Source organism: Heptranchias perlo, chromosome 16 (genome assembly GCF_035084215.1).
Source record: "Heptranchias perlo isolate sHepPer1 chromosome 16, sHepPer1.hap1, whole genome shotgun sequence".
NCBI lineage: Eukaryota > Metazoa > Chordata > Chondrichthyes > Hexanchiformes > Hexanchidae > Heptranchias > Heptranchias perlo.
In genome coordinates, this window is record NC_090340.1 from 54023841 (window position 1) to 54050484 (window position 26644).

General features: G+C 46.2%; 1 protein-coding gene across 6 annotated transcripts in view; it reads right to left on the reverse strand.

Annotated features, from left to right (window-relative positions):
• The window catches only part of gse1b (Gse1 coiled-coil protein b), a 544566-nt gene that overhangs the window by 8033 nt on the left and 509889 nt on the right, over positions 1-26644 (reverse strand). For 5 of the 6 annotated variants that reach the window (XM_067998135.1, XM_067998133.1, XM_067998136.1 and 2 more), the window contains 7 exons: positions 22615-23237; positions 21461-21573; positions 10429-10699; positions 9255-9371; positions 6551-6946; positions 3509-3778; positions 200-303 (listed from right to left, as the gene is read on the reverse strand). In XM_067998135.1, the coding sequence (XP_067854236.1) occupies positions 200-303; positions 3509-3778; positions 6551-6946; positions 9255-9371; positions 10429-10699; positions 21461-21573; positions 22615-23237 (1894 nt within the window). The remainder of the gene's footprint in view (positions 1-199; positions 304-3508; positions 3779-6550; positions 6947-9254; positions 9372-10428; positions 10700-21460; positions 21574-22614; positions 23238-26644) is intronic. The other variant, XM_067998134.1, reaches the window with a different exon arrangement.

Here is a 26644-nt window from a genome sequence, read left to right on the forward strand (position 1 = left end):
CGTCCGCCTGTTTTTGAGGGCATCCGAATGGGCCCATTTCAAGATGGCGGTGGGACAGGGGCGGAAATTTCTGCACTCCAATTTTCCTTGTGCTACTGCCCTATTCCCATCGAAAACAAGGAAGAAAATTGGCCCCGGGGAATTGATAATCCATTTTAAACAAGTGAATTTTTAAAAAATGTTTCTGCTCAGCACTTACCGACATACTGAGGGAAAGCTGTTCTGCAGTCAGGCTAAGGTTATAGTGAAAGGTTTCCAGACGCCTGCATTGGGCTTGTAGAACCTGCCGCTCCACATTTTGTTCTGAAATGAAACGATAATCTTTGTGTTACCATTACGGTTTTAAGAAATAAAGTATCATTGAATTGTTGCCGCTAAAATACAATGGAATTGATGCTTCAATCTCAGAACTCACACAATAACATAAGAAACAGTCAAGGATGATAGAAGGCCTTTCGGCCCATTAACTTCATCCCTTCTATTCCCTTTGAAGAAAACTTTTCTTTGGATGAGGATGCAAGGTTTGATTTCTTGACACGATTCTGTAAGTTCCCATCAGGGTTTTTCCCCTCCTCTCCTGAGGGCACTGACGCATGCTGGGATATTGGTTGCCCTCGGATACCTCATCATGCTGGGATATTGGTTGCCCACTTGATACCTCATCAGAGGACAACCAATATCCCAGCATGATGAGGTATCAGAGGGCAACCAATATCCCAGCATGATGAGGTATCAGAGGACAACCAATATCCCAACATGATACCTCATCATGCTGGGATATTGGTTGCCCTCTGATACCTCATCATGCTGAAATATTGGTTGCCCTCTGATACCTCATCATGCTGAGGTATTGGTTGCCCTCTGATACCTCATCATGCTGAGGTATTGGTTGCCCTCTGATACCTCATCATGCTGAGGTATTGGTTGCCCTCTGATACCTCATCATGCTGAGGTATTGGTTGCCCACTTGATACCTCATCATGCTGGGATATTGGTTGTTCCCTGATACCTCATCATGCTGGGATATTGGTTGCCCTCTGATACCTCATCATGCTGGGATATTGGTTGCCCACTTGATACCTCATCATGCTGAGATATTGGTTGCCCTCTGATACCTCATCATGCTGAGGTATTGGTTGCCCTCTGATACCTCATCATGCTGAGGTATTGGTTGCCCTCTGATACCTCATCATGCTGAGGTATTGGTTGCCCTCTGATACCTCATCATGCTGAGGTATTGGTTGCCCACTTGATACCTCATCATGCTGAGATATTGGTTGCCCTCTGATACCTCATCATGCTGAGGTATTGGTTGCCCTCTGATACCTCATCATGCTGGGATATTGGTTGCCCTCTGATACCTCATCATGCTGGGATATTGGTTGCCCACTTGATACCTCATCATGCTGGGATATTGGTTGTTCCCTGATACCTCATCATGCTGGGATATTGGTTGCCCTCTGATACCTCATCATGCTGGGATATTGGTTGCCCTCTGATACCTCATCATGCTGGGATATTGGTTGTTCCCTGATACCTCATCCAAGTGACCATTCTTGATGTATAACTCTGGACAATGAGTGTCGACAGACTGTTCAAACATGGGGTTACCGTAGCTGAGTCCACTCTTGTTCTCACCTGATGCTCTTACTAAAAAACAATCAGATCAGGAGTGGGAACCCTGGCTGATTTTTTATGCCCATCCAACTCCAGCTCAGGGGTGCTGAAACCAACTGTAGCACCGTACCACCACCCGCAGTGAGATCAGCTAACTTAGCACAGGCCAGGAATTGAACCTGGGATCTTCCTGCTCAGTACCACACCAAGCAGTGCTTTTACCAACTGAGCCATCACCACAGCAACCAATGTACTCTCAATTTATGATGCTAGTAAAGCAGCTGATGATTGCAAACTCTCTCCCTCAAACACCTTATTATGTTAAGAAACTTTTTTGAACATTGGAAGAAAATAGCAATTTATTGTAATGGCTCTTTAATTATGCTAAATAAGAAACCACCCCTCCCCCCGACTAAAATACAGGGTAAAAAAAAATCAAATATCAGTGTTCAGCATAAATATCAATCTATCAGTTAAATATTATTTCAATAGCACCTCCCAACCCCATGACCTCTGCCACCAAGAAGTACAAGATCAGCACTGTCGTTGCAATACCATCACCTCCAGATCACGCACCATCCTGTCTTGGATGTATATCACCTTTCCTTCATCGTTGCTGGGTCAATATTTTGGAACACCCTACGCAAGACAATTGGGACAGCAGCACCAGCACAAGGACAGGAGTGGTTCAAGTAGAAGGCTCACCACCACCTTCTCAGGGCAACATGGAATGGGCAATAAATGCAGCCTTGCCAGTGTTGCCCACCTCTTGAGAACTACATTTTAAAAAGTGACTGATTCAAACCTGGCAGCAGTTTTGTTAATTGCTTGTCGAAAACCCTATTGAGCGACTATGTGCCTTGGATTAAACCTGCACTGTGGCTACTGCACCCCACGGAACACAACTAAATGGTGGTTGTAAAAACCAGTGATCCACAAAATTCACCCCTAGGCGAATTTTATAAACTGACCTCAGAAAGAAACACATATGGGAATGTTTGGTGTGTAAGTTTCATTCACAAACCATCTCAATGCTGATTTAATCACTAAGTACATTGGCTGCAGAAGTGCCAAGTCTGACTATTTTTGGTCCGCTGATGCAATCTTATTGAAAATGTGTCAGCCATGGCTCAGTTGGTAGCACTCTCAATTCTGAATCAGAGGGTTGGGGGTTCAAGCCCCACTCCAGGACTTGAGCACATAAGCAAGGGCTGACCCTCCCCAGTGAAGTTCTGAGGGAGTGCTGTATTGTTGGACCTGTGGATGAAATGTTAAATCGAGATCCAGCTGCCTGTACTGATGGACGTTGAAGATCCCATCGCACTCTTCACAGAAGATTGGGGAGATCTCCTGGTGTCCGGCCAACATTCCTCAAACGAGCAGCGTCTAGCTGTAGGCAAAATGGCTGTCGTTGTTAGCCTACATGACGGTCACATTACAGTAATTCAGTGTATGTGAAAATGTGATTAAGCTGCGATATCAATGCAAATTATTATTCATCATTCTGGGCTTGAATGTTGAGTGATTTGTTGTAAAACTTTGCAGTTTCTTTTTAGGAAAAAAAAAGTAGCAAAGTTGCTTTCCCTGGTGCAGAGTCGAGCCTGACACGTCAATGCAGTTCTGAGGGAACGCTGCATTATTGGAGGCGAGAGCTTTTGGGTGAGATATTAAACCCAAGCTCCCTGGTTTCTCTGGAGAAATCAGCTCATAAGGGCCGGGAATAGTGGTTATAGCAGCAGAGGCCCCAACGCTGTTTGAGGGTGAGGAGAATATTGTGGTTCAACCTACCTTGTCTGCTCATCACACTGAGATGAGTGAGGCTTGCCCACTCTGTGGTAGGCTTAACAATGTACACAATGCGAGTTACCGGCACAGACACTGCTCAACATACCTTCTACATATTCCTGGTAAGCCTCAAATACAGCTTCAATGCCCTGCCATTTTGAATGGAAAGGTCTTGATTCCTCCTCTTCCTCGTCGTCTTCGTTATCTGTGTCCTCCTCCCGCTCGCACACGACCCCTTTCCTTGTCTGTGTGGCAGTGTGCTGGCCGTTCTGATGTGTAAACAGTGTTCTGGTGGAGGAGTGCATCTCTGGAATGTTGTAGCGGACAGAGGTGTCCAGCTTGTGATTTTGCTCAGCGGTTAGTGTCGCCGTGGTACCTGAAGAGAAACAAATGTTGGAAAATTCAACGTTTCGAAAGGACGTGATGATACATTGGGTATGGGGTGTTGGAAGTAAGGAGATGCAGTCACTGGATAAAAGATATTCCCTCCCCTCTGCTAATTCGTATCGTTCAGCAGGTTCTGGCTGTCTTCCAAGTGGCCATTCTATAGATATTCTCTACATCGCTGTCAGCAGGCTATTTGACCACAGTGGGCATCACACCCAAGTCAAACCCTGTCCTCATCTGCCATCCACTTTCCAGCACGCCTGAATGGAGAATGATTAGGAGCTTCTCCACTCTCAGACCCAGAGGCGCTGAAGCTAACTGGAGCTACCAATCAGCCAACTAATACAGACCAGCGATTGAACCTGGGTCAGCAGAGATTCTTGGGTGACCAGCTGTTAGTGAAATGACCGGCGTTAAAGTCAGTGAGGGTACTCCATTCTGTCGACCTATTTCCGTGCCTCTGCACTTTTTTATTACCTTTGATTGCCTTCCTTTATTTAACGTTATGCCACTACCTTTCCTAATGTGTTTTTGTAAGGCCACTTGACATTCTGGCTGCTTGATGCCATTAATCTGGCTGGTTAAATTGACCATGGTTACACAGGGGCGCCCTTCGCTGCTTTACTTCGCCTGTGTTTATCCAGGCCTGAATTTCAGCCAGGAGAGTAACACAAACTAATGAAAAATGTAAACAAATAATCATTTGCAATTACCGCAGGGAGACATGTTCATAATTTCCTTTAGCTGAAAAGTCAGCTTATTAATTGGATGCTAAGCGAGGGAGCGCTAGCCTGGAACAGGTGCAAACCCAGCGGGGGGTTAGCTTCCTGGTGTCAATGGTATTCTGCAAGAAACTGTGGTTAAATCACATAAATTTAATAGAACACAGTAATCTATCGAAAAAGGCATGTGCAGCGCTGGCGACCTGTCTCTTCTCCCCCTCCCCAACAATCATGTTGTTGAGAAAAGGTGTGCAGACATTTCGCAAAGTGGTGACATGAAGGACATAAAGAACAAAAGAACTTGCATTTATATAGCGCTTTTCATGACATCAGGATGTCCCAGAGCGCTTTACAGCTAATAAAGTACTTTTGAAGTGTAGTCACTGTTGGAATGTAGGAAACACGGCAGCTAATTTGCGCACAGCAAGATCCCACAAACAGCATGAGAAAAATAACCAGATAATCTGTTTTAGTGATGTTGTTTGAGGGATAAATATTGCCCAGGACACCGGGGAGAACTCTCCTGCTCTTCTTCAAAATAGTGCCACGGGATCTTTGACATCCACCTGAGAGGGCAGATGGGGCCTCGGTTTAACGTCTCATCCAAAAAACTCTGACAGTGCAACACTTCCTCAGTACTGACAACTGGAGTGTCAGCCTAGTTTGTGTTCTCAAGTCTCTGGAGTGGGGCCTGAAGCCACAACCTTCTGGCTCAGAGGTAAGAGTGCTACCTCTAAGCCAACGGCTGACACCTTAATGTAATAATACTGTGAGGCCAAAGGGCCCAGCTCCTCTGGTGGCTTTGGTAGGTACTGGCAGCTATACAGCTCAGAAGGTTCCAGGTTCAATGGCCTCTCTGTGCTGAGTTAACTGATCTCAGGTGGGCCACTTGCAACTGGCTTCAGTGTCCTTGGATCGCAGGGAGGGGGGGAAATCAATCGGGTTTCCTGCTCCCAATTTCTATCCAATGACTACCTGCTGGAAAGTGTGGGGACTGCCGTGATGCACACCAAGTCGAATATCCCATCAACATTTAACAGTCTAGGCTCCTACAGGAAAGATGGCCATTTGGGTGATGTACCATAGAACAATGCCCTGTCATGGGGCAGCACCTTCAGGGGAGGACGGGAGGAGGTGGGAAGAATAAAAAAATCAAATTGTCATTGTCCTCTGGAAATAGAAAGTGAACTTTCAAACTTCAGCATAATCAAGCAACAAAAAACAATACGTTCAGAATGTATGAGGCTCCAAAAACATGATATTTAATAACTCTTTTAGTTAATAGCTGGTTTTCTAAAGATCCTAAGGGGGTAAATTGCCCAGTATATGCTGGTGATAAGGAACCTCGCGAGTCAGCATGCGTATTGGAAAATGATGGACGCATTGCCTGGAATTTCCCATTCATTGACTTCAGTCGGGGAGGGTCCCTGCCCCCAGTGTGCACTTGGAAAACTACCCACTAAAGGAGGTCTTCACAGATTCACTGCTCTTTATTTATACAGTTTCTCAGCTCCACCCCCACCCCCCACATACTGATCCTCGTCAGTACAATTAGTGATTCTGTCCTTCCCACAGACAGCACTTAAGCAAGTTAGCACCTGGAGGTGGTAGTGAGGCCAGCAATTTAAGGTGATGAGTAAAGGGTGTTGCACAGGCAGCTTATTGTATGATGGTTCAAGTGGATGTTACAAATCCCATGGCACTAACTGTTCCTCCATAAACCAACATCACCAACATACAGACTGCTGTGAAAAGCATGAAGTGCTTTTGGACGTTATGCTGTATGAATTTAAGTATTATTTACTACTATATACAGCAGTACATTAAGCATTATTGGATTAATTGATTTTTTTTCATGTGTGTTGCTAAATATGCCTCATGATAATACTGTTTGGGCTATTAGATTGTGACAGATTAACGGTGACGAGCACCATCTTCTAGGCTGGATACCGATCCAAGACAGTAAAAAGTTGGTGATGCACAATTAGCTGCTGTAATTTCCTTCAGCCAGCCTTCCGCATTTTAATCGTTCCATTTACCTTTATGCTTCTGTAATGCTCGTTGTGTGGACTGCAGCACGGACTCGTGGAACTGCTGGGCAAAGTCCTCGGCCATGAACACTTCCCAAGGCTTGCTTTTCTCGTTCACGCTGTGTCCAGAAGCAGCGGCAGCAGCAGCAGGACTATCCTTCTGCAGGGTGCCTGGGACATTACTGAGCACGCTCACAGTTCTCCTCCCTGCATGCCCTTCGGGCGGCCTGCTCTTGTCGGTTTGCGGGGCTGCCTCCTTTGGCCTCACGGCCGGCTCCGAGGGTTTGGGCGGCTCCGGCCTGACCGGCTCGGCGGTCTTCCGGAGTTCTGGCAGGGACGGGGCGGTGGACGTGGCACTTGGCGGCCTGTCGGAGTCGGCAGCTGAATGCCCGTTCGACGAATCGGCTGCGTCAACCAAAAAAAACAAACGCAGGTTGGATTAAAGGAAAATGGCTGCTGTGCTAAAGTCAAAAGAAAAATTCTCTTCAGTGTTGCAGGATTCGGCTCAAAGTATTCAGAACGCTTCCCAGACACGAACAGCAGCTTTTGAAAAGGAACTGCGTTTTTAAAACAAACTTCCTCCTCTCTCATCTGAAGGTGCTGACTGGTGCTGGGATACGGCTCCGCTGGTAACAGCAGCCCTCCCAGTACCTCGCACCCAAGTGACCGTTCTTTGCGTGTGAGGCTGGCCAGTGAGTGTTGGGCGGGTTACAGGAGTGCAGATGGCTTCCTAGCCGAGCCTGATCCCGTCTTCACCAGACCTACTCACATGGGCTCTTCCCGCTAGGTGGTAGAATCATCGGATGATACAGCACAGAAGGAGGCCATTTGGCCCATCGTGCCTGTGCCGACTCTTTGAAAGAGCTATCCAATTAATCCCACTCCCCTGCTCTTTCCCCATAGCCCTGCAAATTTTTCCAGCTTCAAGTGTTTCTCCAATTCCCTTTTGAAAGTTACTACCAGTCAGGAACGCAAGTCCTTGCTCATTCCGCCCAGCTGAGATCAGCTAACTCAGCTGGAAGTGCACCTAGGACCTTTTGGTCAGTACGGTTGAGGACTACACTGGACAGTGGCTGCACCGATAGACAAGGAGTATAAAAAGGAGTTCCTATCAATGAAACTGATACCCATACACGTATACCTCCGCCAGAGGTCACTGACCCTGTGAACCCTGGCTGATTTTAACTCTCCCTCGGCTGGAGGTACTGGAGACAATTGTGCTGTGGGAGGGGGTGGGGTGGGGTGGGGTGGGGAGGGTGAAGAGGGACTATGGCCAGGATTTTGACCCAGAGCCGGGAAGGGGGCGGGAGTGTCAAATCACAGACAGGTAACCTGGAAGTACTGGTTTCCCGGACGTCCTTACGGTTTTGACGTAAGGACGTGTTTTTTTTTTGGTTTGCCGTCCGACTGACCGGCCTATTGACAGGCTGGTCTCAGTCAGATGGGAGTAGAGCAAGGAAGAGAACATGAAAAGGTAAGTCTTCAGGTAAGTCTTACATTGTATGGATGGGGATGGGGGGGCATGGATGGGCACAGGGGAACCGATGGGCATGGGGGTCACAGTGGGGGGGGGGGGAAAATCAATCATCGGGGGGGGGGAAAGAGGTCAGTCGGTGGGGAGAGAGGTTAGTCTTTGGAAGTCAGTCATGGGGAAGTCAGTCATGGGGGGGGGTTTGGGTGTCAGTCACCAGGGAGTCACTCACCGAGGCGGGGGGGGTGTCAGGATCGGGGATCATCGCAGTGGTCCGAGAGGGGAGGGGTCTACGATCGTTGAGGGGGTCGCTCTCAGGTAGGCTTGTTGGGCCTGGGGGAAGCACTCCTGCTCCTCCGGGCCCACAAGCTGTGCTATAAAGGCACTTCCCTGGAATCCCGGCCCCCATAGTCTAAAATCACAAAACCTGAAAAAATGGACGCCCGCAGTTTCCTTGAAAGGTTTTAGTGACCAACCCGCCTCCTGAGTCTGAGTTGATTGCCCGCGCATCGTCCCGCCCCGGTAAAAACATGAAATGGGCGGGTTGGAGGCAGGTCTGAAATTGTTGCAATTTTCAATGCCCCTCTCGCCCCCAACCCAACCATTTTTCACAGTTAAAATCCTGCCCCATGTCTGTGCCCGGTCCCCGGTCCCCAGCTGGTTTCCTGGGGTCAGGCTCTTCAACATAATTTTGGCAGGCCCTGTCGGGAAGGGAGGGAAATCGCTTAACAGGCCTTTAGTGCCTGCTGCAGTGTGAAGGGGGAATAGCTGTCTATCCGGGCAGTGGATGAGGAGTCGGGATTTCCCCCCTCTACATTTTGCAGGTCTGGGGAGCTGAATCGATCATCTCCCTTTGGGACATGGAGAGACATACTCTGATCCCAGTATCACTGTGCGTGCCATAGCAACGCTGCACGGCGAGAATGTGTCGCGTAAATGACAGGAAATATATTGCATACATATTCCCATCATTATAATACGTCCAGCCACACAGACAGGCACACTGAACATCTAACGACACTTCTGGCAGGAGATCTCTGAAGAGTTGGTGGAATGGTTCCTTGCCTGGTTTTCTGCCCTGTACACCAGGAGTCACCATAACTCCAGAGAAAAGTCGGCCCCCGATGTGTATTTCCACCAAACTAAGTGATCACAACACTTCAGATTAAACCAATAATTCAGGAGCTTCTCACAGAAGAGTTAGAAAATGGCCTCATGAAGAGGTTAGGGTTAGGGTCTCACCAGCCTGGGATGAGCTGGGACTGCTGCACGATGGAGGAGAGAGATATTTAAAAGGTGCTTCTGTAGGCCATGTCTTCTGTTTTATGGACTGGATCATTTCCGTCAGGGTTTGCTTTTCTGTGAGGGAGGGAGAGAGAAAAAGAGAGAGATGCACTGATTAATGGCAGGTTTAACACTGAGCTTTAAAGAAGCAGACAATGAAATAAAAGGACAAAACAGAGAAATTAGACTATGTGCGATGTGTGGACTCTACAGAACCAGATGTGTTGGTGTCGAGATGGGGACGGTGGTCAGGCGCAGGTTTAGGCCCCCTCAGCACTAAGCGCCCACCTCAGTCCGACTCAGGCACTGCACTGAGATCCAATAAAGAGTGGATCCTGGCCGGTTATGGTTGGAGAGTAGACGGGTGATTTTGGCAACTTCACAAACAAAAATATTCAATATAAATGGGAGAGGGGAAGGAGGTTAATATACTTTGATTTTTGCTGGAAGGTTCTTTAAGATTGCAAATAACAATACTTTAATTTATGTAGCGCCATATCCCATCATCGAAATGCCTCAAAGCACTGCACACAATGAATTACTTTTAGAGCGCAGGGACTTTCGTCAACCTTGGCTCAGTGGGTAGCACACTCGCCTCTAAGTCAGAAGGTTGTGGGTTCAAGTCCCACTTCAGAGACTTGAGCGCATAACCTAGGCTGATGCTCCAGTGCAGTACTGAGGGAGTGCTGCATTGCCGGAGGTGCCGTCTCTCGGATGAGATGGTGAACCCAGCCCTCACAGGTGGACGTTCTCAAGGCTTTCCGCTCCTAATTACTATCCAGGGACACCGCCCCCCCACCCCCACTGGAAAAGTGTGCAGGCGCAGGAAGGGGAGGACAAGACTGAGCTCTAACTCCCTCATCCCCAACACAAAGGGTCAAGTGGTCTGCTGGCACTGGTACAGCTCAAATGTGAAATGGCTATGTGGGTGAGATACCAGACGGTCAATAGGACCCACGGAACAGAGCCCATCATTTTCAGGGAGGAAGATTAAAGGGGGGAAAAACTAGGGATGAAATGATCCCATCACCAAATAAACATCGCTGCAGCTCCGGCTGGAGGCCTAGTGACTGCTGTTCTATGGAGCTACTCGTTATTAAGAAACAATCAGCAGCAAGAAACAGGCTGTTACCCTTTCTTTTCTCTGGAAGTATGTGCGCGAGGCTAAAGGACGTCAGAAATTTCTTCTTCTCCGCCAGGTCCGGAGTGCGGTTCATTTCGTCCGCACTGTACTTGCTGGCCGGCGGGAGCCGGGACGAGAGCGCGTGGCGCTTGTTGGGGATCGGCGGAGGCGAGGGGCTCCGCTCCATCAGCATCCTCCGCCTCTTCCGTCGCTTCTGCCTCAGCAGCTCCTCCCTCCGGGCTCGGGTCGTCAGGCTGAACACTTGCAAGAAATCCAGCTTCTGAAATGACAAGGCAGGTCGAGATGAACTCGGCAGCTAGAAACGCTCTAAAGAGTAAAGGGGGAAAACATAAGGTGGTCGTGCGCAGGCACAATCGAAATGAGATGGAGCTGGACTCATCCCACAGCACCCGCTGCTCTGCTTCTTATTTTGTTTGCCTTTCCTGGCTGTTATCTCATCTTTAGCGTCCTAGAACTTTTCAGAAGGGAATTGGATAAATACTTGAAGGGGAGAACATTGCAGGGTTATGGGGAAAAAGCAGGGGGGAGTGGGACTAATTGCATAGCTCTTTCAAAGAGCTGGTACAGGCATGATGGGCCAAATGGCCTCCTTCTGTGCTGTAAGATTTTATGATACGCTCCCCCCATCCTACATCTTCCTGCCATTCTACCCTCAGAGCTTAATAGGATAGTCTCCCTTTTCCATTCAGATATTTCAATCAATTATTCTGAATATTATATGTGGTTGGATGATAGAGATTTTTGTACCCAGATCTTTACACATCTACTGCCATGGTGACCTTGCTACACAGAATACCACCTAGTCCCAAGTCCAAAATTGGAGAGAGGTGTGGTCAGGGCAAGGGATGGGATCAAGGCTCAAGTTCTGATCCATAAATATAAGATAGTCACTAATAAATCCAATCGGGAATTCAGAAGAAACTTCTTTACCCAGAGAGTAGTTAGAAGGTGGAACTTGCTACCACAAGGAGTAGTTGAGGCGAATAGCATAGATGCATTTAAGGAGAAGCTAGATAAACACATGATGGAGAAAGGAATAGATAGGGTTAGATGAAGAAGGGTGGGAGGAGGCTCTTGTGGAGCATAAAAACCGGCATGGACCTGTTGGGCCAAATGGCCTGTTTCTGTGCTGTACATTCTATGTAATTAAAAACCTTAATAATTAACATCGCAACTCATCACACATAGGAGAAGCGGAAAGAACTGATTTTGGGTGTCAGGTTTACATTGTCTAAATCTCTGGACAGCACATTCAAAAATCAGGCTGGTTTGATTCAAAACCAGACTGGAGCCAATCCTACTGCTGTGAAAAGTCTAGCAAGAGGCCACTAAGCATCAGAACCCCACTTCCTAACGTACTTCACTCTCAACCAACAGGCTAATACAAGCTGAGACAGACACATTCCCCCACAGAATGAATGTCCTTCATGGGGACTCACCTGCCTCCTCTCCTGTTCTGTTAGATCCAATACTCCCATAGTCCTGTTCCATTTCCCAACGCTTTCCCGATGTTGCTCGTGGGGATTATAAAGAAGGGTCCGTACTGGTGAACGGCAAGTTCCCAAGATACATCCAGGCTTAACTGAGTTCTCACCATGGCCGGTGGGCTGGATCATTTAACCTTTGGGTGTAGCGAGGTAGAAATTCTGATGGGAAGCACTCAATGCACTGGCGCACAATGGCCCTGGTTGCGGGGGGGGGGGGTGGGGGTGGGCAGGTAACCGAGCGAGTGGCAAGCACAATGAAAGCTCTCACAGGAAGTGCTGACAGCGTCGTGAGACTATACGAGATGGCCACTGGAACCAAGGCCTTTGGGAGTTGAACTCTCAAAGACGTGTTTTTTGCTGTTGGGTGAGGAGTTATTTTATTGTTCCTTTCTGGAGTAGTTTTGCCACACATTGATTATGAAGATGTTTCCACTTGTGGGAGAGGCCATTGGTGAAGTTAAAAAGGAAATTAGGAAAGCAAAGAGGGCATGAAAAATATTAACAGGTAAAATCAAAGAAAACCCAAAGATGTTTTATAAATACATTAAGAGCAAGAGGATAACTAAAAGTAGGGCCTATTAGAGACCAAAAAGGTAAACCATGTGTGGAGGTGGAAGATGTGGGTCTGGTTCTTAATAAATACTTTGCATCTGTCTTCACAAAGTAGAGGGATGATGCAGGGATTGAAGTTAAGGAGGAGTGTGAAATATTGGATGGGATAAACATAGTGACAGAGGAAGTATTAAGGGGATTAGCATCTTTGAAAGTGGATAAATCACCAGGGCCGGATGAAATGTATCCCGGGCTGTTAAAAGAAGCCAGGGAGGAAATAGTGGAGGCTTTAACAATCATTTTCCAAACTTAACTGGATACAGACATAGTGCCAGAAGATTGGAGGACTGCTAATGTTGTATCGTTGTTTAAAAAGGGAGTGAAGGATAGACTGAGTAATTACAGGCCAGTCAGCCTAACCTCGGTGATGGGCAAATTATTGGAATCAATTCTGAGGGACAGGATAAACTGTCACTTAGAAAGGCATGGACTAATCAAGGACAGTCAGCACGGATTTGTTAAGGGGAGGTCGTGTCTGACTAACTTGATTGAATTTTTTGAGGAGGTGACTAGGAGGATCGATGAGGGCAGCATAATTGATGTAGTCTACGTGGATTTCAGCAAGGCTTTTGAAAAGATCCCACATGGCAGATTGGTCAAAAAAGTAAAGGCCCATGGGATCCAAGGGAATGTGGCAAATTGGATCCAAAATTGGCTCAGTGGCAGAAAGCAAAGTGTAATGGTCGATGGGTGTTTTTGCGACTGGAAGGCTGTTTCCAGTGGGGTGCCGCTGGGCTCGGTTCTAGGTCATTTGCTTTTTGTGGTATACATTAACGATTTGGACTTAAACACAGGGGGCATGATTAAGAAATTTGCGGATGACACAAAGATAGGCCATGTGGTTGATAGTGAAGAGGAAAGCTGTAGACTGCAGGAAGATATCAATGGACTGGTCAGATGGGCAGAAACGTGGCAAATGGAGTTCAATCCGGAGAAGTGTGAGGTAATGTATTTGGGGAGAGCAAACAAGGCAAGGAAGTACACAATAAATGGGAGGATACTGAGAGGTGTAGAGGAAGTGAGGGACCTTGGAGTGTATGTCCTCAGATCCCTGAAGGTAGCAGGACAGGCTGATAAGGAGGTTAAGAAGGCATATGGAATGCTTTCCTTTATTAGCTGAGGCACAGAATATAAAAGTAGGGATGTTATGCTGGAACTGTATAAAACACTAGTTAGGCCACAGGTTGAATACTACGCACAGTTCTGGTCACCACTTTACAGAGGAGCAGAGGAGATTTATGAGGATGTTGCCAGGACTGGAGAATTTTAGCTATGATGACAGATTGGATAGGCTAGGGTTGTTTTCGTTGAAACAGAGGAGGCTGAGGGGTGATTTGATTGAGGTGTACAAAATTATGAGGGGCCTAGATAAACTGAATAGGAAGGACCTATTTCCCTTAGCGGAGGGGTCAATAACCAGGGGGCATAGATTTTAAAGTGATTGGTAGAAGGATTAGAGTGGAAATGAGGAAAAATTTTTTCACCCAGAGGGTGGTGGGGGTCTGGAACTCACTGCCTGAGAGGGTGGTAGAGGCAGAAACCCTCAACTCATTTAAAAAATACCTAGATGTGCACCTGAAGAGCCGTGACCTGCAGGGCTATGGAGCAAATGCGGGAAAGTGGGATTAGGCGGAGTGGCATGTTCCTCAGCCGGCGCGGACACGATGGGCCGAATGGCCTCCTTCTGTGCCGTTAATTTTCTATGATTCTATGAGACCAGAACCAGGGGCCATAAATATAAGATAGTCACTAATAAATCCAATAGGGAATTCAGGAGAAACTTCTTTACCCAGAGTGGTTGGAATGTGGAACACAAGGAGTAGTTGAGGGAAAGAGCATTGATGCATTTAAGGGGAAGCTAGATAAACACATGAAGGAAAAAGGAATAGAAGGATATGCTGATAGGGTTAGATAAAGTAGGGAGGGAGGAGGCTCGTGTGGAGTATAAACACCGGCATGGACCTGTTGGTCGAATGGCCTGTTCCTGTGCTCTACATTCGATGTGATTCTATGTATCACGTTCCTTTTTGCTTTTGCTAACTCTTTCGATTTTGTGTCTTTGGTTTTCTTGCTATCCCTCACTTTCCCACCAGCCATTGCTGCCAGCTGCGACTTTGCTTGCAGCTGCCCGTTAACACGCAAGCAGTGGCTGTAGGAGAGCGGCTGGATCATTCTAAGTCCCGTCCCCTCCATCAGCTCTCTGCTGAAACAGGCTTGAATCCTCTCTCACTGACCCCTGTGCCGGGAATGGGATTTCTACCTTCATGCCCCAGTGAGAGTTGGTGACTTTAGGAAAAGGAAAAAAAAAGAGGAGCAGAGAAGACAATATTAAAAGGGAACAAGCAGCACAACTTGGCAACTTCATTTTTGACTTGAGAGAATGGCAGAGACAAGAGTAACGCTCGGAGAGATGATTTTTTTTGGGGGTGAGTCTTCCCAAAACTATACCTTTAACTGAACAGACTTAAACAGAAACTCTGCTGACTGTGCCGAATTCAGCAAATGCCCGCTGATTATCAGCACCGTCTGACAGACGCTGACTGCGCTATAGCTGAGCCAGTTCCACTGTTGCCAGTGAAGTCAACAAGACTGCACTGCTGCTTCCAGGGGCTCTGACACCCACCCAAAGAGGTGGTTTCTGCAGCTGTTTCTGGAGGCAGTACAACAGCGTAAGTATTGGTGATGGAGGGAACCACGTACCCTGGCTGTCAGTGGCTCAGCCTGAGCCCCACACTGGCCTACCGAGTAGTTTTGTGCTTGCCTGCCTGTACAGCCCTCACCTCTCCCTACCCGGGGGCAGAAGATTCAACTGCGATGCACAACTGGAAAACAGCTCTGCGTGAGCGTACGTGGCTGCCCTTTTCCGTCTGTCGCAGATTGCGGAATGCCATGGTTTTCCTGACCACCAGGCACTATTGCAGACCTGTTTTCTGAAGCAATTCTGCAATCCAAATGGACCAAGCTTCTCAGCTAGTCCCTATGCAGCTGAATTCAAGGTGCTAAATTGGTGAATTCATGGGTATAAGAACTAATGATCTTGTTCAGTGGTTTATTGTAAGCATCAGGGGAGAGAATGAAGAAATGTATTGAAATGATAATGTAATTAAGTGAAGATTGATTGACCCAGGACAAATTTAAATAAGTTTTACACCTAATTCAGGTCAGTATGTTAGCATTTAGCTTTGTTCTGTCAATGAGTATAGTCCCCCACTGGATTGTAGATCCGAAGATCAAATCTTTATCATTTTTCAGTCACTGTTATGTTGCTGTTAGATGCAGGGAGAGAAATGTAAAGTATTGAACAAACACTTAAATGTCAATTATGGTAATATATTGAATCTCCTTCGTACAGGTACAAAGAGATCCTCAGACAGCCAAAGAGTAAAGTCAGGGAACACTGCCATCTGCAGTGTACTCACAAGGCAAAACAGAGGAGCGTGAAGTAGTGTGATCATAGAATTTTACAGCGCAGAAAGAGGCCATTGGGCCCATCGCATCTGTGCCAGCTGTGTGAAAGAGCTATCCATTTAGGCCCATTTCCCTAACCTTTCCCACTACCCTTTTAATTATTTTCACATATTTATCCACTTTCCTTTTAAAACCTACTTTGGATTTTGCTTCCATCACTGTTTTTGGTCAGACATTCCATGTCTTAACAACCCTCTGTGTAAAAACAGTTCTTCTAACCTCTCCCTTCATTCTATTGTTGATGATCTGTAATTTATGCTCTCCAGTTACTGACACACGCACCAAAGGAATTAGTTTTTCCCTATTCGCCTCATCAAAACTGATCATAATTTTGAACATAACCATCAGATCGCTTCTTAACCTTCTCTGCTCTAATGAAAAGAGTCCCAGTTTCTCTTGTCTCCCCTCTTAATTAAAGCTTCTCACCCCTGCGAGCATCTAAATGAATCTCTTCTGCATCCTTTCTATGGCCACAGTATCCTTCCCAAAGTAGGGTACCCAAAACTGGACACAATATTCTAATTGCAGCTTAATCAATGATTTGAACAGGTTTGGCAATGCCTCTTTGCTTTTTTAATCAATGCCCCTATTTATAAAAGCTAGAATCTCTTGTTTTTTTCAAACTTAATCAATTTGTCTTTCCACTTTTAAATATTTGTTCATCTGAACCCATAAATCTCTCTGCTCCTCGTAAACTTTTACCATTTAGTGTATAGGTCCTCTCCTTATTCTTTAGGGTACAGGTCCTCTCCTTATTCTTCAGGGTACAGGTCCTCTCCTTATTCTTCAGGGTACAGGTCCTCTCCTTATTCTTCAGGGTACAGGTCCTCTCCTTATTCTTTAGGGTACAGGTCCTCTCCTTATTCTTTAGGGTACAGGTCCTCTCCTTATTCTTCAGGGTACAGGTCCTCTCCTTATTCTTCAGGGTACAGGTCCTCTCCTTATTCTTCAGGGTACAGGTCCTCTCCTTATTCTTCAGGGTACAGGTCCTCTCCTTATTCTTTAGGGTACAGGTCCTCTCCTTATTCTTCAGGGTACAGGTCCTCTCCTTATTCTTCAGGGTACAGGTCCTCTCCTTATTCTTCAGGGTACAGGTCCTCTCCTTATTCTTTAGGGTACAGGTCCTCTCCTTATTCTTTAGGGTACAGGTCCTCTCCTTATTCTTTAGGGTATAGGTCCTCTCCTTATTCTTTAGGGTATAGGTCCTCTCCTTATTCTTTAGGGTACAGGTCCTCTCCTTATTCTTTAGGGTACAGGTCCTCTCCTTATTCTTTAGGGTATAGGTCCTCTCCTTATTCTTTAGGGTACAGGTCCTCTCCTTATTCTTTAGGGTATAGGTCCTCTCCTTATTCTTTAGGGTATATGTCCTCTCCTTATTCTTTAGGGTACAGGTCCTCTCCTTATTCTTCAGGGTACAGGTCCTCTCCTTATTCTTCAGGGTATATGTCCTCTCCTTATTCTTTAGGGTATAGGTCCTCTCCTTATTCGTCTTACTCCCAAAGTGCATCACCGTACATTTCCGTCACCATTATGTCATGTTGGTGTTGACTAGGTTATCAAACTTAAAGAACAAACTTAGAACAACCCAGGTAAAACAGGGTATGTTACATCGAAACTACAGCACCGAAACAGGCCATTTGGCTCAACTGGTCTGTGCTGGTGTTTATGCTCCAAATGAGCCTCCTCCCTTCCTACTTCATCTAACCCTATCAGGACAGCCTTCTATTCCTTTCTCCCTCATGTGCTTATCTAGCTTCTCCTTAAATATATCTATGCTACTTGCCCCAACTACTCCTTGTGGTAGCAAGTTCCACATTCTTACCACTCTTTGGGGAAAGAAGATTCTCCTGAATTCTCTATTGGATTTATTAGTGACTATTTTATATTAATGACCTCTAGTTTTGGACTCCCCCACAAGTGGAGACATTTTCTCTACGTCTACCCTATTAAACCCTATCATTGTCTTAAAGACCTCTATCAGGTCACCCCTCAGCCTTCTCTCTTCTAAAGAAAAAAGCCCCAGCCTGTTCAGCCTTTCCTGTAAGTATATCCTCTCAGTTCTGGTATCATCTTTGTGAATCTTTTTTGCACCCTCTCCAATGCCTTTATATCCTTTCTATAATATGGAGACCTGTGCACAATACTCCAAGTTTGGTCTAACCAAAGTTCTATACAAGTTTAACACAACTTCTTTGATTAGCAATTCTATCCCTCCAGAAACTCTAGTGCTTGATTTGCCTTTTTAATGGCCTTGTTAACCCGCATTGGTACTTTGAGTGCATCTATACCCTGGATCATTTTGCTCCCCCACCCCATTTAGACTCGATTATCCAAGCAGTATGTGGCCTCCTTATTCTTCCTACCAAAACACACCACCTCACATTTATCTATATTGAAATTCATTTGCCAATTACACGCCCATTCTGCCAGTTTATTAATGTCTTCTTGCATTTTGACGCGCTCTTCCTTTGTATTAATTACGCCCCCCGATTTGGTGTCAACTTCAAATTTTGAAATTGTACTTCTGATTCCCGAATCCAAATCGTTAATGTAAGTTGTGAACAACAGTGGTCCCAGCACCGATCCCTGTGGAGCACCACTTCCCACCTTTTGTCAGTCTGAGTAGCTACCCTTATCTCGAACTCTCTGTTTTCTGTTTTGTAGCCAGCTTGCAATCCATTCTGCTACCTGTCCCCTGACTCCACATGCTCTGACCTTAGCCATGAGTCTACAGGCCTTTTGAAAATCCAAATATATTACATCTACTGCATTACCCTTGTCTACTCTTGGTTACTTCTTCAAATTACAACAACCATTTACATTGCTAAAGCACTTCTCACATAGCGAGAAGTGCCTCAGAGAACTTTATAGGATGGTGGACAATATGTGGAGATTGAGCAGAAGGGAAAAAGGAAGAGAGGAGTTAGGAGAGAGCACCTTTGGAGGTAGAGAGAGAGGCAACAAGGCAGAGATGCGGAGAGAAGGATCTCCAGAGGGCAGAGGCACAGTGGCTGAATGAGCAATCACCCATGGTGAGGTGGGGAACAAGAAAGTGTCAGAGGGTACATGGAGGGACATACAGCTGGGAGGGTATTAGGGAGATAGCACAAGGCGAGGCCATGAAAGCGAAAGGAGAATCTTAAACATTGATTCTCTGGGGCATAGGCAACCAGTGGAACTTGGCAAGGACAGGAGTGATAGCAATTCAGGCATTGGTGTTGGTGTCAGTGTTTCTGGACGAGTTGGAATTCATGGAGGGTGAAAGAAGGGAGGCCAGCAAAGAAAGCACTGGCGTAGTCCAGCCTTGAGGTGATAAAGGCATGATTTGGGTATTGGCAGCAGAGGGGGCGAGATGGGAGTGGGTAAAAGTTTATTTCTGTTATATGGTGTTAATAGTACAATAATAAAGCTACTCTTACTAACTGCTGAATTTTATCACTGTCATGGGATTGTTACAGCATCATAGTGCATGAACTGAAATGTTATTTAAAACTAGCAGATCTTCTGTGGCGTTGCTCATAGTGAGTCCGAGGATACACTAATGTGTGACACCTGAAGTGTGACGGCTGAAGTATTAACATGAAGTGTGATAATTACAGGTATATGCTATATGCAAGGCCATTAATAAGTGTATACATGTAAGTCAGAGCCAAGCATGACAGCTAGTTGTAACAAAAACGCCATACCATGATACTTCCTGAAAATATAAAAAGTGTATTTTATATACAAGACTTTTAATATATTACTAGTTGATTTCTGATGTCGTTGAACATAGGGAGTGAAGACCAACTATAATCTTCAGGTGAAGTGGGGTATAATATAACTGCAGCAAAATTACAGCATCACCACTGGTGGGAGGGTGTAATTACAGCGTGACAAGTTTACATAGGCCGTTGTTATAAGTATGGAAGTGTGCGCAGATGTAAGATTTTTTAGTATTTTAGGTAGATAGCAGGAAGACTAGAATTTTCCTAGATCTAGCACTCTGCAGCCAGAGCACGGTGGGCCCACGTGAATACATTAACCTTTCAGGTAACATTGCTTGAGTAGGAGTGCTTTCCATTTCAGAGTGTTTTGAAATGGTGGACTTCGAAAATGAACATTCACCATTCGGGAAGCTTTCCAGTTCTATTTTATTTCATCCTGCATCGTAATTTATCGGATCTCTTGCTGAGCTCCTCTCACTGCGAATAGGTCACTTCACACCATCCTTGCCCCCACTGCAAATTAAGCTCAGTAATAAGTAGGCCCCACTATAATTGAGCTTGGTTATTCCAATTATCACAGGCCGGGTAGCACCCTTTTCACTGCTCCCTCGTGTTGAAGGCTCCTTACTCCATTCAGTTCTGCTTGTTGGGTAATGACCTTCCAATTTGCTTTTGTTTCTTATGGGGCTGCTCCTGTTTTAATACACTGTTTGATAAAACTGCTCAGTGTACAACTCATGCACAGAAAGCAGTGGGGAAATGGGGATTTCCTCAATTGCATTAAATTAAAAACACAGCAGCGGGAAAGCCGGTTCAGCAGCTGTTATGTTTGCTGGGAAATAATTGTTAAAAGCTGCCCTGGAAGGTATTCCCTCAGTCGGTAATCCATCACAATGGTAGGAACAAGTCTTGAAAAACTTTGTTTGGATAATTTAATAAAACACAGCACTGTGACTTCTAGTGGCTCAGGTAATAAACGCACCACCCAGGATATCACTGAACCCTGCAGGCCAGGCAGGTTTAATCCCAATCTGATGGTAGGGCCATTAGTGTCCCAGTCTGGGGCGCAGGAAAATCAGACAGGTGTAAAGGGGGAATGGGTGACACGGACTAGGATCTGGTGATGTTATTTCATTCCCTCCTTCCGAGATTCTGGTGATTTCCCTTTCCTAGGAGCTGCCATTTTACTTGCACCTGAACACGTAATCAAACTGAAAAGTCTCCAAGACTCCATTCTTTGCGCCTGCTAAATTGGTCCCTATTTTTTCCATCGTTGTTCTCTGCACTCAGACTATCTGTATTCTCTGTATTAAGACCACCTTTCATTGAGCCAAGTATACTTATGAACCCCTTAACACTCAGGACCTCTTACTAGAACCATAACTACTGGCACCCACATCTACAAAACTGCTAATGCATTTACTAGCATTACCCTCAATAATCCTAATGTCTTGGCTAACATAACCTTCTTCACACCCATATTATTGTGCGTGTCTGCCCGCGTTTGTACCTCTTGATCCCCCATCTCCGTCGCATTTTTTTTTAAGAATTCAAAAACAAGAAGTTTTAGCTGAAGAAAGGGAGCTTAGAGGCAAAATGGTTTCGTTAAAAGGAGAGAGGATGGCAAATTAATGATGCGGCCAGGAAGGCAAAAAAGAGGAAGCTTCTACTCTATTAGGTTCTCGTTATCGTTCTAAAGCCTATTTTTAGTTCGCAGTTCTGCCACAATGAGAAGTGTTAACATACTTCAGACGAATCGTCAAGTTTCAGAGGTGGCTGCTCAGCGACTCTTCGGAGATGTGCTCGAACTTCCTCTTCGTCACTTTCATCATACGAGTCATCAAAGTCATAGTAATAACCTAATTAGGAACAGTGGAAGCAAAGCGACAGAATAACTGACAATGAAGGCTGACAGTGTGCAAATATGCTCTGCTGTGTCAGCACATTCATCCCAAGCAGCAACACTCAATTAATTCATTTCAATCCTTCAATTAACTAACTATAACCGAGCACGTACTGAGAGGCCCGGCAGAGTGCCTTTCTAAATATAGCACGTTGAATCCAGCACGGCAGCAGCTCAAAATGAAAATCTATTTTCAAGGTGCATCACGTTCAATGGATGTTGGTGAAATTGGACCTCTGCTGGGATCAGTGGGTGAGTGTTGGGAGTGCTGCACCTTACAGACCAGCAGAGTCCCAGTTACTATCTCTGGACTGTCTGAGCTGATGTCAGCCTGAGTGGTTTTACAATTGGTGTCCAATGCCCTGGGTTAGGAAAGGGAAGAGGGGGTGAAAGAAAAAGTGCCATTCCCATTCCTCATCCCAATCCAGTGATCCCTGCCCCAAGAAGCTGGCAGTGGACTTGTGCAGGGACTTCTCTCAGACAGGAAGGTTTGAGCAAGTCGGAGAGGACCCCAAAGATAAGCGGGATTTTAGGTACAGAGGAGGAGGCCATTCAGCCCCTTGAACCTCTTCCGCCATTCAATGAGACCATGGCTGATCTGTACACACCAGATCTTCCGGCCGGGGGCCTCCACAATATGAATGGGGCCCTCTGCTTTTCAGCTGAAATTTCTTTTTCTTCTCTTGTTTGTTGCCAGGAGGTGGGCCTGTACCAAGGGTGCAACTGGACCACACTAATGGGCTGGTATACAAACTGAACCGCAAGTGGGCCCAGACAGTGGCAGTGTACTTTGGGCAAGCTGTGCCCGCCCAGAACCAGGATAGAGTGAGACCAGGAAAAAAAAATCATCTCCGTACTCCCTGAAACCAGAATAAATTATCACAATGCCCATGCACTATCGCTGGGGTAGAACTAGGAAGCACAGAGGTGTTGTGTTATCACAACAAAATGCTCGAACAATTTAATGTGTTCCCCCCCAACCCCCGCTTAGATTCACCTTTCTCTTTTGCCTCTTTCCGTTTCTTCTCCTCGAAGTCCAGCTTGCTTACCAGCCTCCTTTGTCGATGTAGAAATTCGTCGTAGATGTACATGGGGCCTGGCACCCGGGGCGGGCAATGAGACTGCCTGTAGGCGGAAGCCGACTTGTGTAATAAACTCATGTCATTGTACTGCCCAGGGAAAGACAAGGGCATCCTTTGCTGGCTGAGGATCGACTGCGCGGATTTCTCCAGCTCCGCGAAAGGGGGTCCGTAAGAATGAGAATGAGCGGCATGCTCCAATGAGCCGGGGGGGCCTCGCAGCGGCTGGTACTTCTCGGGCATTTCTCGTCTCTTGACCATCTCCTCGTGCCGTTCGTGGTTGTGAATCTTCTCCATCTTGATTAGAGGGCCCGACTGCCTGTGCGAGTCGTAGTGACCGGTGTAGTTATTCAGCATGTGGTGATCGTGGCTCTTGCGGGGCTCGGTGTGGTTGTCGATCAGGGTCACCGGGTTCCACAGCACAGCCGGGCTTGAATGGTGCTCCCTGTGCTGTGGTTTGGGGGAGATGAGGGGTGGAGGGGCTCCCAGCTGCTGGGGCTGATCTCTGCTACAGAGCTCATGGTGACTGGGCCCAGACCTGCTGAGGGAATAACAATACACTGAAAAATCAGCATAATACTTGCATAAATTATATATATATATATATATATATATATATATACATACACACACACACATATATACACATATATATATATATATATATATATATATGTGTTTCCGCTTGTGGGAGGAATTCAAAATTAGGGGTCATAAATATAAGACAGTCCCCTTAAATGAATCTACGTTATTCACTTCAACTGCTCCTTGTAGTAGTGTGTTCCACATTACCACCACTCTTTGGGCAAAGAAATTTCTCTTGAATTCCCTATTAGGGTAGTTTACCCAGAGAGTGGTTAGAATGTGGAACTCGCTACCACATTGAGTAGTTGAGGTGAATAGCTTAGATGCTTTTAAAGGAAAGCTAGATAAATACATGAGGGAGAAAGGAATAGAAGGATATGCTGATAGGGTTAGATGAAGAGGGTGGGAGGAGGCTCGACTGGAGCATTAACACCGGCATGGACAAGTTGGGCCGAATGGCCTGTTTCTATGCTGTAAATTCTATGTAATATAGGCCTTGTTTAGAAAGAATCCTGTTTGTGTGGCTCAGTGCTACACCAAGCAATTGGGGGAGCCCTCTGAATTCAAACCTCAGTCACACCCCCCCAAATTCAAACCTCAGTCACACCCCCCCCGAATTCAAACCTCAGTCACACCCCCCCCGAATTCAAACCTCAGTCACACCCCCCCTGAATTCAAACCTCAGTCACACCCCCCCCCCCGAATTCAAACCTCAGTCACACCCCCCCCCCGAATTCAAACCTCAGTCACACCCCTCCCGAATTCAAGCCTCAGTCACACCCCCCCGAATTCAAACCTCAGTCACACCCCTCCCGAATTCAAACCTCAGTCACACCCCTCCCGAATTCAAACCTCAGTCACACCCCCCCGAATTCAAACCTCAGTCACACCCCCCCTGAATTCAAACCTCAGTCACACCCTCCCTGAATTCAAACCTCAGTCATACCCCCCCTGAATTCAAACCTCAGTCATACTCCCTCTGAATTCAAACCTCAGTCATACCCCCCCTGAATTCAAACCTCAGTCATACCCCCTCTGAATTCAAACCTCAGTCACACCCCCCCGAATTCAAACCTCAGTCATACTCCCTCTGAATTCAAACCTCAGTCATACTCCCTCTGAATTCAAATCTAAAATGATATTCCTTCTGAATTGAAATCTCAAGTAATGTTCCTTCTGAATTCAAATCTACGGCAATAATCCTTCTCGACTCCCCAGGTTAGCTACTTTTATTCGATTTCCCTAATAGATGAGGCAAAGGGAAAGAGAGGAGAGAAGGAGATAGTGAGGTGAAAAGGGTGGGTGGGGTGGGGAAGCAGGTGTGGATAGGATCAGCCTTGTGGGGATAGCCTGAGGCTCTGTGAATGGATGCTTGGATAAGGTACTGGAGGGCAGCACTTATGTAACCACACCCGAGCGTGGACATGCGCCTTCAGGAGGGGAAGGGAAAAAGACAAATCTGTATTGGACGGAAGTTCCGTGTTGTTTTTGGAGAAGAGCAGCGATAACGACAGTGATCTGACACTACCTAGTTTAGGCATTTAGTTATTCCTTACTCTGAGGGTCTCATTATTGAGCTAAGAGAAGCACCCCAGGCCAGTAATGATGGTGACACCTGAACAAAACCAGGTTGTTATTTCAGCTGCTGTGCACGAAGCCAAAGAACATGAAATGGAATTGAGTGGAAACCAGCTGCCACATTCATTTGCCCAAATGCACAGGATGACATCCTTCCTCTCAATTTTTTCTGAAAGTAATGCACAGGCAGGCTGCTAACTAAGGGAACGTTTTCCATGTATCCACAAATTGCAATGTCTCCGCCATCAATAAAAGATGTCGCCTGACAACTTGCTCCGTTAAAACTTTGTTTCTTCAAGTTTTGAAGGATAACAAAACAGGGGTGGAGGGTGTCACAAATTAAATACTCATTGAGTTCCCTGGAATATTCACACGGCAGATTGCAACTTTATCCAACTGCTCATGGAAATAAAAGATCAGATTTGACAGGGAGGCTTTAAGTATCCAAAATATATGAGGCGCGTTGAAAAAGGAAGCCTTCGGGCAGCTCCAGCCAAGGTTAAATAACCGTGGTACAATCTCTTTAAAGCTACTGTTATTCTCAAACTCACATCATTACTACACAATGTTATATTTGATGACTATAAATGCTGGGTTTTAATAAGTAGCAGATTAACCTTGCACAACCCACAAGGGTTGAAAACAGCTATTGCACAGTTCCCCTGGGATGTTGCAAACAAACCCCACAGGCTTGTTTCTTTATATATTTGTGCAGACAGCAGGTGGCTGTGGTGTCCCCATGGTCAAACAGCCTACTTAACATGGTCAAGACTCAAATATTGGGAAAATACCAATATATCACACTGGTCCCCACACTCTCCATTCCTCTGACTCTGGCCTCTCGTGCATCCTTCCCCTCTCTTCAGCCCACCATAGGCAGCTGTGCCCCCAGACCTTAAGGGAGGAGGACCTCCCTAAACCCCTATATCACTCCACCTTCTTCTCCTTTACGACCCTTCTTAAAACCCACGCCGTTGACCAATCTTTTGGTCACTCCTCATAAATCTTTCCTTCTTTGACTTGATATCCGTTTTCCCTTTGCCTTTGTAGAGTGCCTAGGGGTGTTTGTCAATGGTAAAGTTGTTATACAAATGCATGTCGTGGTTGGTGTGACACTATCTCCACCTTTAGGCTCCCCGTGCATGTCGGAGCTGCCACTGTCCCCGTTTCCCCACCCCCCCCCCCCCCCACCACACACACTTTTAATGTGTAAATGCAGATGGCTGATATAAAGTCCTACATTTGATCCCCAGTCCGTGGTGTGTTGGCTGACTCACAGCAGGGGGCACCACCATGGGTTCCTCCTCCTGCTCGCCATCCAGTGACGCCTGCTGGGAAGTGCGCGTGTATGTGAATGTCAGGTGAGGACCTGGCTGTGATGCCCTCTATGGTTGGACAGCCTGCCAGCACTCGCTGTCTTGGCTCACGCAAAAGGGACGGTCACTTGGGCTAGATACCGGACAGCTGCCTGTGCCCGTGGAACCTTATCTAGCAAGAGTCAGTGTCTCCAAGAGAGAAGGGGTGGGGAGAAACAATTGGAGTGGCAAAAAAAACACAAGAGGAGAAAATTAAATCATTAAAATGATGTGAAGTAAATAAGGAGTTTATTTAAATCTCTAGAGGAAAATCTTTTGGCAGCCAAGGAGAATTGCACCGCATTCAGTATGATCAACCCAAGGGAATGAAGGTTAAAAGACTCTGTACCCAGTTATGAAGTTACAAGTATATTTTGTGAGGAAAGTAATTACATCCCGTCTTTCTTTGCCATCCGCAAGAAGATTAGAT